Source organism: Halyomorpha halys, unplaced genomic scaffold (genome assembly GCF_000696795.3).
Source record: "Halyomorpha halys isolate HHAL.00 unplaced genomic scaffold, Hhal_1.1 Scaffold697.1, whole genome shotgun sequence".
In the NCBI taxonomy this organism is placed as follows: domain Eukaryota; kingdom Metazoa; phylum Arthropoda; class Insecta; order Hemiptera; family Pentatomidae; genus Halyomorpha; species Halyomorpha halys.
The window spans coordinates 440100-454965 of NW_027108775.1; the positions used below are offsets into that span (position 1 = coordinate 440100).

General features: G+C 32.0%; 1 protein-coding gene across 1 annotated transcript in view; it reads left to right on the top strand.

The window, feature by feature from the left end:
* pyd (polychaetoid) overlaps window positions 1-14866 on the top strand; it is a gene marked incomplete in the record, with an annotated part of 191643 nt that overhangs the window by 138659 nt on the left and 38118 nt on the right. The window contains 7 exon segments of the mRNA XM_067047106.1: window positions 1429-1579; window positions 1993-2144; window positions 5050-5171; window positions 5257-5429; window positions 6358-6529; window positions 9078-9300; window positions 13525-13699. Coding sequence (XP_066903207.1) covers window positions 1429-1579; window positions 1993-2144; window positions 5050-5171; window positions 5257-5429; window positions 6358-6529; window positions 9078-9300; window positions 13525-13699 — 1168 coding nt within the window.

Here is a 14866-nt window from a genome sequence, read left to right on the forward strand (position 1 = left end):
ATAGTGTTCAATTTGTAGATTCAATTTATTTATTTATTTTTTCAGTTTTTTAGACATTACTTGCATATCTTATATTATACATATCTTCTTACCTACATGATATTATATTTCATTTGTCACTGTTTTCAATCTACTACCATACCATTCCACGATTATCAATCAATTAAAATTTTGTACTATTCAATTATCATTTATCAATTTTTTATCATCTATGACTTAATTCAATATTTTGTATAATTCTAAATTTGTTTGTACACTATTCCTTTTCAATTGTATGTTTCTCTAAATGTTCTTGTTATCTCTTTTATCTCTGTTATCTCTTTTAGAAACCCTGTCACGCGCCGCAACAGCCTGATCATCCGCAAACCCTGTGAGGACCACATTATCTTGGTCACTTCTTAGATTATAACGGAATTTACTAGAGAAATCCTCACAGAGCTCACGGTCAAAATGGTCAATGGCCAGGTTGAACAGTGAAGGCAACAAGGGCCCGCTCTGAGGGATCCCCCCGCAAGACATTGATCTGGCTAGTGGTGTGGGTTCCTATATTTATTTTGATTTTGTTTATGATTAGGAGAGCCATGATAACCTTTTTGAGGTCAGGTAACACATTTCTCGCCTGCAGTGAGCTCACTATGTGTCCATGACCATCGTTGTCAAAAGCAACAAAAAACAACGTCGAGAAAAACCACCTCGCAATCTTTTTTCCTATTCTTAGTATCTTTTATGGTTGCGTTGATGATTCTGGCGCTTACATGTGTTCTCGGGAGAACTTTGATGAAGTCCCTTTGATTTTTGCTGAAGGTGATCTGCTTTCTCATTTCAGAATCCAAAACCTTTTCTATGATTCGGCGCACAATCGAGTATATTGTTATTGGCCTCCAGAAGGAAATAATAATTTGAAAATATGGAGACAATAATATCAAATGCTGAGGAAAAACAAAAGCGATTGTTAAAAAAATAAATAAATAATTATTAAGATATGATAAAAGTTAACACTGTAAATAAATAAATTGTTAAAATTGGTTGAGTTAACCGTTAGCTAACGGTTACTACCCCAACTAAGTCAACTAACCCAACCAAGTTAGTTGGGTAACCGTTTCTTGAGTGACAGTTATACAAGGAAGTGATTTTTCATGATCACACTCAACTGCTAGATTGTTTCCCCAATTAAGGGTACCCACTTTATGAGACTGGGTAGACTCCAGAGGGCTCCCTGAACTTACAGGCTTGACTCATGGCTACAGTAACAGAATTTGAACCCAGGTTCTTTGAGTTAATAGCATAGCACCTTATCAACTGAGCCACCCTACTCCCCTTTATAGAGATAGAGAAGTATGGTTTAATTTGTAATGAATATAAAACTTTGTATGATGACATTAAGTCTTTATGTTATAATGAATAACTAAAGAATAGTTTGAATTTTAGGCCTGAGCCACGACTTATTACGTTCTTAAAAGAAGGATCAGTTGGAATACGACTCACTGGTGGAAATGAAGTGGGTATATTTGTTACAGCTGTTCAACCAGGAAGTCCAGCTTCTCTTCAAGGATTACAACCTGGTGATAAAATTCTCAAAGTAATTTTGTTTTATTTCTTTCTTTATCCCTTTTTGTGTGTGTAGGTATGAACATGTATGTGTGTGTCCCCACACTTGTGTGTGTCTGTGATGCGAGCTCATGATTAAAAAAAAAAACTCTAAAATTGAAAATTAATTGTGAACTAGATAAAATTAAATAATTTATAAAGACATCAGAAGGTGAACAACTATGTTCCTAGATATTGTTTTGCAAAGAAATTTTTTTCTAAAATTTTCCTTAAATAATATTCAATATTAATGGCATAAAATATATCAAAAACAAATTAATTTACTTTACTTTTTGGTTTTTTAAATATTTTTTGAGTGAAAAATATATCTATAGGAATGTTAAACTCACTTTGGTAAAATCCTGATTCTGGTTTTTATATCCATTATTATACTTCCATCTATAGGTTAATGATATGGATCTGAAAGGAATCACTAGAGAAGAAGCAGTACTGCTTTTACTAAGTTTACAGGACCAGATTCAGCTGGTAGTACAGCATAGACGAGACGAATATGACCATGTCATGAGCAGTCAGCGTGGGGATTCCTTTCATATCAAGTAAGTTAAATTAATTAAGATTAATAATTCATTCTTTCATTCATAGAATAAAATACAATCAATTACAAATGATTCACATTAAAAAAAAGTTAAATAGCTGTATTTCATAGGTTTAATTCATTTATATCTGAACTATGCTATAGAATCAGTGACAACAATGACAAAGTTAAAATCTTTTTGAAATTAAAAAAAAAAAAAACTGCAACAAACAATTTTCTGCCCTGCCGGATTCGAACTCGTGTCCTCAGAGTTAGTAGCCACACGCCTTACCCCGGGGCTACCTGCGCTCCCCAAAATTTAAATACCAATGTTAAAATAGCCTGGTTGTGTCTAGACTTCCAGATTTATTCTCTCATTTACCAAAGCTTACCTGGAGTACTTATAACTTTATATTGGAAAATGGAACATTCTCCTGAAAGAAATAACACTGACACTACTATGTATACTTGACTTTAAATTTGTATTAACAAAGACAATGATGATGTCAAGTTTATAAATTTGGGTAGACTCCTATGGGCGGATCATGTGGCGAGGATGTTCGGTTATGACATCCCAAATAAGGTCCTATTCAAGCAACTGCATGGAAAGAGAAGAGTAGAGAGGCCAAACATGAGATGGTCAGATGCACAGATGCCTGGATCCTTCTGGGAACCTGAAACTGCAGAGTTGCAGCCGAAGACAGGACAGCCTGGCAGAAGCTACTAGAGGAGGCCCAGGCTCGATAATGGCCTGTTGCGCCAATCATGATGATGAATATCAATATAGCAGATATAAAAAGACTATGATATTTCAAAGAAATAAAAAATTAATAACAAAAATTCAACCCTTAGAAAAATCCATGCCGGTACTCCACAAGGTTCAGTCCTTTCTCCCATTTTGTTCAACTTTTACCTTCACATCATCCAGTCCACACACACCTCCATAGCTATGTTCGCTGACGATACAGCTGTGTTCTCTCAACATGATGACATAATAATAGCTAGAAACCCTTTGCAAAGTCACCTTAATGATTTAGAACAATATTTCACTAAATACATTATTAGCTTGAACATTGAAAAATGCAACTCAAAAGTTTTTACTTGAAGAAGTTTGTCGGGGGGTGCGGTCAGCAAAGTACAACATAAATAAACAAAACCATATTTATTTATTTTATGCCGACGTTTCGACCTGAGTTTCAGGTCTTCATCAGGGGTTGTGGCATGTAAAGGGGAAGATGGTAACTCAGTTACCATCTTCCCCTTTACACGCCACAATTTATTTATTAATTAATCTACGATCAACTATCTACACCTCATCAAAAGTTTTTACTCTTTGACGCCCACCAGATCCACCAGATCTAATGCTCAAAGGTAAAAATGTGAAATGGAATCCTGCCAGTGAAACAGCAAGATACCTGGGAATTCACCTAGATCGCCGCCTTACCTAGAATCACCATATCAACATCAAATTTATATCAAAATACAAACTCAAACTTATGCAAGGTTAGCAATGCTATATCCTATCCTATACAGAAATTCAAAACTAAAACCAGAAACAACTGTTCTTACATTTAAAACAATCCTCAGGCCACTGCTGATGTACGGCTGTGATGTCTGGGGAGCGGCATCCTTCACGAAAAGGAAAAACCTACAATCTTTTCAAAATAAAGTCCTAAGAATCGCAGTTAATGCTCCTTGGTTCATAAGAAATAGCCAATTGCATTGCGGATGCACCTATTGCAGTCAATAGAGGATTAATTAAAAAAAGTTCATGAAGTTTCACTCTCAGTTGCTGACAGTTAAAGGAGCAGTGACCTACAACCTGGGAAACCCAACCTCAACCCGAAGGCTGAAGCCCAGACTGCTGCAAGACATTCTTTTATAAATTTTTAATAAATATAAAATTAATTCATAGTCACACTACCTCTATTTACTTAATATTATTATTCATTTTATTTATTCATTATTATTATTATTTTTTTCTCTTTTCTTCTCTCTTCCCTTTTTCCAATTAACTTGTTTCTTTTTACTATTAGAAGGCAATTGTTTGTTTTATTTAGGAGTACCAATATCATTATTTTTTGTTACTAATTTTACTTTCCTCTTTTATTAAGAAGCATTATTCTTATCTATTTATTTTATTATTATTATTTTTTCTTTTAATAAGAACATTGTATATAGTTAGGGGTGTCATTTGTATGACTATACCTCCTCATAATCAACTGTTAAAAAATATATATAATATAAGCTATATCAACAATGTAAGGCCGGCCCACCTATCTAGTATAAAAATAAAATAAAATAAAAAAAAAGAAATATTAATCTAATTCATTATCAATATCAATATAAAACTTTGGCTTTGATATTACCAGATTATTTAATCAAAATATCAATATTGCATGTGAAAAGCACACAGAAATTTTAAAGTTAGATTTGTAGTAAATACTTGAATTGAATCCAAACACTGCAATGTTATGATACATCTCATTTTATCTATCACCCAAATTTCCTTAATTTCTGCCTTCGGATAGCAATGTTTGCTTCTCACATTTTTGTTGAAATTTATAGAATAGAAGGCTGAAACAGATAATATTCATAATTAAATTAAAGATTAGTTGATAAAATTAAATTATTAGTTTTTGTTAATAAAGGATTAGTTAATTTAACCAATCATATATACAATTTTTACATTGCATTATACATTATAAATATTTTTTAATAAAGATTAAAATGGGAATTTTAATGCCAGCAATGAATTTATTCTCAAAGACCTAGTATAATCATTTTTAAATCTGGGTCAAACTATTGGGAGATCAATGCTAACCCACTCCAATATATATATGTAAAAAAAATAATAATAAATTCAAATTTTGAATTCATTATCTTTTCAAAATAAATTTATGTTTATTTTAATTTTTAAATTGCAGGGCTCATTTCAACTACGAACAACCAAATAAAGGGGAAATGAGTTTCCGTAAAGGAGACATATTTCATGTCGTTGACACATTACATAATGGTGTAGTTGGTTCTTGGCAAGTTTACAGGATAGGTAGTTTTTAATTTTTTTACTTCAATTAATATCTTATTTAACTCTGTATCAAATAAATAATGACTTAATTTTATAATATTCAAAGGTCGAAATAACCAAGAGGTACAGAAAGGAATTATACCGAATAAAGCTAGAGCTGAAGAATTAGCCACTGCTGAATTCAATGCTAGTAAAAAAGAGGCTACTAGTTCTGAGAGCAGAGGAAGCTTTTTTAGAAGAAGACGCAATAGTCACCGAAGATCCAAATCTCTTAGTAAAGTAAGTTTTAAAATTCTTGGAAACCTTTATTATCTTAATGGTGAAGGAACAAGTCCAACTAGTGAGTCTATTAGTCCTTTTTTGCAAAACTGGAAATTGACAAATAAAGGCCTGTAATTCCTCTATCACAAATCTTCTTATTTTCCTAATTAAATTCAAGGAATCCAACCATCTGTCAGAGGAAGCCTCATCCAACTAATCAATCAATCCAACTCATCAACTTAATTCTAGAAGTGAAGATATTTGTCATTAATCGCTTAGCCTTTCTTAAGCCACTCTTTTCACCATTCTTTATCTGCTCCACTTTTAGTTTCAAGGCCCTCTTTATGGTGATTCTCACATCCTTAGGTTCAACTGTTGTTTTTATTTTAAAGAACACGATTATTACCCTACTTATTGCCCATTAATTAAGTTACACTTTTCCATTCTTATAGTTTACAACAAAATATTTTCCATGTCTTGCAGCTTTGTTGATATTTATAAAAGATACTATATCTTAAAATAAATAAATTTTCATTTTTTAATGTAAGATGCATTAAAAGAAATTACAACAATGGGAAACTAGTTATTATTAGTCTATTCTGCTCAGTTTATTTAGAATAGTTTATACCAAAATAGAAGATCAGAAAGTCCTATGAATTCAAGTAACATGTCAATTCTGTTTTACTTTAAATTATTAGTCAAAATACTTTAACTATTTTAAAATTTAACATATATGTTTCCAAATTAATTGTATAGCAAATGCATAGACAATTACATTAAATTTGATTTAAATATTTTTGTAAAAGGTAATGTTTATTAATATATTATTTTTTATTTTATAAATCAAACTGGGAATAAACAGATGTTGCAAATTGGCTAAGGATGAATACAACTTTGTTTCTTAATGAATCCTGTAATTAAAGCATTGCTGTATATCTTTTTGTAGGACCACTGGGACGATGTTGTATTTGGTGATAGTGTGAGTAAGTTTCCTGCTTATGAAAGAGTTGTTCTACGGCATCCAGGTTTCATGCGCCCAGTTGTTCTCTTTGGGCCTATTGCTGATTTAGCAAGAGAAAAATTACTTAAAGACTTCCCAGACAAATTTTCATCTCCACGTAAGTACAATTTTTAATTTTTTTTATAATTTTAATTTTGTCAAAAAGGCTTCTAATTAATCTTCTTTTGTCTTATTTGTATCAAGAGAAATATCAGTTTTCATATAAAAATATGTGATGACATCATCATAAAAATATTTTTGCCTTTTTTAAATGGTTTAAATCCACAAAAAGCTGATGATTTTTGTAACTATGGTGAATAGGAAAGAACTTACAGACCAGTAACATTAAGTTTTTTTATTATGGAAATAAACATTGGAAAACAGAAGATTATTCTAGTTTATGTCAAATAGAAGTATGGTAGTTTTGTACATTATACAAGGGTGGTCTGAAAAGTTTCTGAATTAACAAAAAAACAAGACATTTTTTCCGAAACTTTTTTTATTTTTCAACTTAGTCTCCTCGTAACTCTACACACTTCTCCCAGCAATGCTCCGATCTATTTAACCCGTCCAAAAATTACTCAGCGTTTTTCTCTGCAAAATAATTGTTCACGAAGGTAATTGTATTTTCATTTGACGAAAATCTTTGTCCTCCAAGCGCAATTTTTAGATGAGAGAACAAAAATAAGTCGCTTGGGGCTAGATCTGGTGAGTAAGGCAGATGGTCAAGGAGTTCAAACCGTAATTCGTGGATTTTTGCCATGGCATCCGCTGAGGTAATGAGACGGTGTGTTGTTTTGGTGAAACAGGATTTGCTTTTTCTGCCAATATGGCCGTTTTTCCACAAGTTTGCCTTCAGCTTGTCAAGTAATGATGCGTAGTATGCTCCTGTATGTTTTTCCTTTTTGAAGATAGTTGATTAAAATAACTCCATGACTATCTTAAAAAACAGTCACCATCACTTTCCCAGCTTATAATAATAAAATATTAGTTATATTAAGGAATAAAGTAATCTGAATCCTTTCCTTAGTTTCTTAAATTTCTATAAACTCTATAACTACTCATAGTAGCACTAATGGACTTGTGATGTGGAATGAATTGTTAACTCTAAATAAATACTTGAAACTAATTTTTAATTGTTGTTTTCTTTACCAAAGTCAGGTCCATCTTCTTATTAACCATATAAATATATTTATAATCTTTAAATTTCTTTCTTGAGACTGGCAATTTTTTTACTAAATAATTCAACACACTATCCAAATTTTAGTCTCAAAACATTTATTTCATTTACACGTCCAACGTTTCGGCCAATTCGGCCATATAAATATAATGGAAGTTTTTTTTAATTTAGAACAGGCATTTCCAAAGTACATGGATTTTGAAGTCACATTTTGGAAAAGTTGGTTGAAAACATTGTCCTTTTTTAACCCTAGTTCAGGAACAAATGTTAAGTATGGCATTGTAAAACTAGTTTCCATAGGATCTATTAAATGTTAGCTACAATTTTAGTGGCCTATTACATGTTATGGACCCGATTAGCCACTATACTCTAACCATAGTATTAAAATGTATGTTGGTGGAAAAGATACTTTTAAACAAATTAGTCCTAATCATGGTTGGTTACGATTCCAGATGAAAATCATTGTTTGCAGAAACATGAGGCTGAGAGACTTTTCTTTAACTTCAAGTGGTAGCTCTGTAACCTCTCATGAAGCTGCAGGAATCTTGAATTTAAGAAGAGATTCTGGTGCAGCAATTTTTTCTCTAATTATTGGGTAAAACGCTATTATTTGGCTTTGCTGTTCTGATGATTGCACCTATTGAGTAAATAAAAAAAGTGTTGCATCAGAATTTCTTCTTAAACTCATATCCTGCAACTCTAAAAAAGGTTACAGAGCCTTGCAGTTGTAGAAAGAAAGTCCTAAAGTTATACTTCACTAAGCGGATTTATATCTCAGGAACTATGAAATGTACAGAGTTCCATTATGGCTCAAATTTTAGTAAATTTACTCTACTTCGGTAAAGTAAGATTTTGAAAGACAGATGATTTATAAAAAGTACACTTATAAAAATTTAAATGACTTGACACTTTGCTTTTTTTAATTACTTTGTTTTCTAAATTACAAAATAAGAATTATGGAAGGGCGAATAGCCTGGAGGAAGTCTACACTAAGCCTCATGTGGCTATAAACAGTAATCATGTCTGAAATAAAATACTACAATACAGGGCCAAAGATCTTCAGAGGGTGTCAAGCCCCCAGAAAAAAAAAAATTAAATTAGCTTTAATAATAATATTGTTTTCAACATTAAAATGGTAAAGAAGCTTGATGAAATGAGTTGGTGGAAATAAGAGAGAAATGCTTTATTTAGCCATGCTCCTCAAATAACTTGGGTTGCTACCATTCACAGCATACCAATCAATCAATTTTTTTCCCTACCTTTTCCTTCTACAACCAATACTTATCTACACACTAAATACAAATATTTTAATAATTCTTTTCTATTTAACAATTACATTCCATTTAACAATTTTAAGTATTTATATTATTTAGTTTATATCTAAGCCCTTATTTAATCAATTGTGTACTACTACTCACATTTCACTCCCCTTAATACTTCTTATTTATACAACTTTAAACTAATATCTGTCAATATTTTACCATAGATTTAGACAGCAACATTGAAGAAGTGGCAAAATCAGCAAAAACTAGTGGAATAATACGCTTGAGTGCTATTCGAGAAATCATGGATCGTGGCAAACATGCGTTACTTGACATAACACCAAATGCTGTTGATAGATTAAATTATGCCCAGTTTTACCCTATTGTCGTATTTTTAAGAGCAGACTCAAAGCATATAGTCAAGGAACTTAGAAGCTCGATGTCAAAGTAAGTTTGTTTACAATACTATTTTTTCAACTATAACTCATAATACATTTAAAATATTGAGAATAAAAATTAATTCAGCACTTTAAAATATTCTAAGCAATTCTAGTTATTCTATACTAAGCAGCTTATAGCTGATGAAATGTTATGAAAATGGAGCACTGTTTGGATCACATCCACAAAATCACTTAATCTACACAAAGGCCTATCACGTATTGTAGGATTTTTGTATGGATTCATACCAATAACGTTATACAATTCAGAACTGAGACAAAACTCTTATTTTCCCCTCATCACAGAAGTACAACTACAAAGTGATAATCCCGGAAGCCTCCGAAGAACCAGCCCAACTTCCTTCACCAATAAAACCATGTAAAGCCTAAAATAGAAGATCAATAACACACACACACCTTCATTGAACTGCAAAAATATTTAAATAATGCTAATAATTGAGAAATATTAATCAGCAACACCTGGTAAATAACATGATACTTTTAAAAAATGATTAAAAAAAATTAATATCTAATGTAAGAATAGTGAAACAAATTATTGATAAAATTTAAAATACTCAAGATTGCTCATGTTATATATTCTTGCTAGTAGATTGCTAATATCCTAGGGGCAGTTAACTCAGTCCACAGATTAGCAGCAGACTCCCAAATCCTCTCAATACTATATGAAGGTCTCACCTTCAGCCCAACTTCTTTGTAATGGTAAGGCAGCACAAAGCACATCTTTATCCGGTGCAAATTTCTGCTAAAATCAAAAGGCCAATGTCTAGTATTATCTCTCTGTTCTCCACAATATTTTTTGCAAGTTGTGCATAAAATAAAATTCATAATTAATTAAGATTGTATAAGTACATTAAAAGTTGTCTGCATACTACATCAACTTTCCTCTCTTTGCAAGCTACAAAGTAAAAATTACAGATGTAGAATAATATATTGAACAACATAACATTAAAATAAACAGTAATTTAATTGATATGCATTGAAATGAATCATAAAATCAGAAGAAGAGCCTATAGCTTATCTGCTTCAGACCGTACAAATGATAACTCAATATCAAACTATTTACCTTAAAACTACATGTGCCTCCTGGCATGGGTATTTTACAGAAAATGAAAAAAGGAAGTTACCTGCCTTACAAATGGGAAAACCCAAATCTCCATTTTTCTTGTGTAGTTTACACTCTTGTGTAGTTAATACAACTTACTAAACATTGCAGAAAGTACCAAATTAAAGTTGTCAAGATTATGGAATTACAGTTCAAAGTTTCAACATTACAGAATTACATATCAAAGTTTCAACATTGCAGAATTACTAATAAAAATTTAAATGAAATTTTTATACGTTGAACGTTATAGAATTACTGTACACTAAAGTTTGCTAAAATTGAATACAAGAAGCAAAAAATTAAAAGAAAATACTTAGTCAGTTGAGAGTTGCAGCGAGTGCAGGATTATAAGCTTGTTCTATCTTGCTGACGCCTATTGGGGATCATAAGAGTTCAGAGCAGCAGATAGAGATGTTCTTTGGCAAGGGAGATAAGGCAAGAGGATTAAAACCCGATCTAGAGCTACTTTTATATGTTTGCTCCTGAGGTGGGGACCATGGAAACACAAAGAGAACCCAAATCAGCAAATAATCAGCTGATACAGTTCATCTAGTAAATTATATCAAAACTCATGAAATAGAAATAACATTTTTGTGATCAGTAAACTCAAGGATTCTAAATGCAAGAATTTATTTAATGGCAATAATATTATTTATTTATTTAATTTGGTTTACAACTGTACAAATTATAGATACAATAAGTAAATATGTTGTATGTTTCATTTATACCTGAAAATTTTGAAAAGGAACCACCCATTGGTGGTACTTCAAGTATTAATTTAAATTAGAAGGTCCCATGGCCATTTTCTTTTCAGAAGCCTTTTAGGATTACCAGAGATTGTTAAGGATGAGAGATTAAGAATTAATGGGTTAGGATGGATAAGGAGTGGAATGAAAAGACGCATATCTGTTTTGGGCCAAATCTGCAACGAATGGGATGTTAAGGTCTTTGTGGATGAGTTTATTTGTAATGTAATAAGGAGCATCAAGGATTTTATGTAGGATTTTGGATTATAAGGATTGGATGTGGGAGGAATTTGATGGTTTGGTAGAGCCCCAGAGCTCAATTCCATATGTCCAAATTGATCTGATTATCGTTGTTTATAATAATTTTTTGTAGTGAATGGTAAGTTTAGAGCATTTGTCAAGTAGGTGTTGTAGCAATCAAAATCTACGAGCAGTTTCTTGTCGTTTCAGTCTTGTATGTGGATTCTAAGTAAGTCTCTTATCAAGATGGAGTCCAAAGTATCGAATCTGTTCAACAGGCGTTAGTGGAGTATTTAGAAAGGATACTGTAGGACAGGAGGTTAGAGGTTTAAGATGGAGAGTAAAGGTAATCTGGTGGGATTTGTCAGGATTTATTTTGATTCTTAAGTTTTGATACCATTCTTCAATGGATGTTATGTGTATATGTAGTGTTTGTGATGCATTACCAGGGTCATTGTTTACATACAGTATACATGTATCATCACCGTATGTTGTTAGGACTGTGTTAGGGTGGGTTGGGATGTCAGCTGTATAAACCATATAAAGAATGGGACCTAAGATACTACCTTGAGGAACACTGGCGGACTGAGAAAAGAGAGATGAGTAGGCTAAGTTATGATTTACTTTAAAGGTTCTATCAGAGAGGTAGGAGTGGATTAAAAAGAAATATGTAGGGTTAGGAATTGACGAAGTTTATAGAGCTGACCTGGATGCTTGATTCGATCAAAAGCTTGTTCAACATTGAGGAAGATTCCGGTGCAGTACATTCCGCGCTCCAATGTGGAAGATATGACATCAACCACTCGGTAACACTGTTGTATGGTAGAATGGGATGTTCTAAATCCAAACTGGTGGTCAGGAATAATATATGAGTCGAGGATTGGATGGAGGCGTTTTAGTAAGAGTTTTTCTAGGATTTTGCCCATAATGGGTAGTAATGAAATAGGACGGTAGGAAGATGGATATTCAAGTGGCTTGGAGGGTTTGGGAAACATTTTTATTATAGATATTTTCCTAGGGTCGGGGAAATAGGTGGATCGGAGGGTAACATTATAGATATAGGTAAGGATATAGGATGGCTTTACGAGGGAGCTGTTTCAGAATATGTGCTGTGATAAGATCGTGGCCAGGAGCTTTTTTAGAAGGTAATTGGTGGATGATGTTCATTATTTCTGAGGGATGAAAGGCTTTAGGAGGAAGGGTCATTTGGAGTGGAATTGTAATCTCTGCTTCAACATGTTCAAGATGGGTTGGATTAAGGATATCAGGATGGGGTTTAAAAGTTTTGAAGAGGTGTTAGCTGAACATTTGGGTTTTTTCTTCATCTGATCGTGTCCAAGTCTTATTTTCAGTGAGAAGTGGATGGTTGAACGATTTGTATTTTATTAGCTTTTTAGTAGTTGTCCATAATGATTTGTCATTGGTATTTAAGTTTTCTGTTAAGTTCTGGAAATTTTGTATTCTGTGTTTTCTAATTTCTGTTTTTAGTCTGTTAGTCAACGTATTGTAAAGAGTTTTGTCCAAAGGATATCTTGTTCTGTGCCACCTCACTCTTGCCCGGTGTTTTTCTGTTAATAAGGCTTGTACGTGACGAGATAAGTTGTTTTTTCTAAAAAATTTTATGTTCATTGGTGAAGTATTGTTAGTGATAGTAGTTTCTATCAATCTGGAGAGTATTTCGATAGCAGAGTCGATCTGTTCTTTTGTTTTTAATGGAATTTTTAAGTCATGTACGTTTCAGGTGGATTTCAGGTGTTGACTATTTTGTTTACCTTTTTTATTTTTTTTTCTGGCGAGTTCCCAGCAGAACAGGGTGCAACATTGCGAACACGTTTCTGAAGAGTATGCCTTGTTAAGTATTGAGAGTCAGTTTCACTAATTTCAGAAAAGGCAGTTTCTTCATCCCTTTCCATGCCCGACATAGTGAAAGAAGAGATAAAAAAAAAAATTAAATAAAAAATACTAATGCTGAAAAAAGTAGTAAGTAAAAATAAAGACGGAGAAAATTAAATTAGTTCTATTTATTACAATTATTAAAAAAAAAAAAGTTTATTGTGTCTATAGATTATATATATTTGTCCTAGGACTGTTCACACACACATATATAGGTTTATTTTTGTTCCAGGACTGTTCACAAAAGTAGTAAAAAATTATATGAACAAAGCCAAAAAGTCGAGAAGGTATGGGGTCATGTTTTCTCAGCAACTGTCACTTTATCTAGTCCAGAGTCATGGTATAGAAAAGTACGAGAATTGATTGACAAAAATCAAACATCTCCTGTCTGGATGAGTGAATCAAAGGTATTTAAAAACATGAAATGTATATATACTTGGATTCTACCTTTCATTTCATTTCATTTCTTTATTATATTATATGATTTTTTTTATCAAACTTTATTTATATTTAAAATATCTATGAAATTTTTTTGATAACAAAAATTTTTTTTATAGGATTCTTATGTGTAGAGACTTGTATTTCAGTATCTATTTTTATAGAATTTTATTTTATTTTGCAGTGGCTGGAATTCACCTCAGAATTATTTTTTCCTCCATCACCTCAACCTATATATTATCCTATATACTCTCTTCCAAACAATAATCTTAGCTTCAACAATAACAATATTAAGCAATACTTTGGTTTTGTTTAATTTTTAATGTTCTGATTTGAATATTAAAAATTTAAATACATTTATGTGTGTTTGTATGCATACATTACATATATATGATGGGTGTACCAGTATAAATGTTCACCATCCTCATTCCTACAAACCTAAAATTTTTATTTTTAATTTCTACTGCATCATAACTACAGCATCTGGTCTATCTTTTTAGGGTATTGTTAATTTTCTAACCTTTCTCCGGTTCTACAGCATAACTTATTACTTGAATTTCCAGTGGGATAGAGTAATTTTATTTTTACAGAATCTAATAGAAAATCAGATTTTAACACAAATTTATATCAAGGACTTTTTTGATCCAAAATGTCCAGAAGGAGTAAATCGCCAAAAACTACAAACAATTTTTAATACTTTTTGACGACTTTTATTCAAACAGAGCAGAAAATCGAACAAAGTAAAAGAAAAAATTATTTTAGGATTCAATTTCATGTAAGAATCCATTGTCATATTTTTGGTACTTATTTCTTGTGGCGCCCTCAGCATTGTTCATGCGTTTTGCCAATCTATGCCTTCAGGAGGTATCGGGTCGATAGATTGTCTGAATTAAATTTTACTAGTAAAATGCATAACAAAAAAATAAATACCACATCCCATTGGGAATTGTATAAATAATTGCTCTGAAGAAAACCCGAAAGGTTAGAAAATTATTTATAAATTAACATAGAAAATATCCTCAAAAGATAGACTACATGACACTGATATGACCTAATGAAAATTAAATCAAAATTCCAATAGAAGTTCATAGAAATTAGGATGGTGAACTGGGACACTCCATGTGTTTACATATATT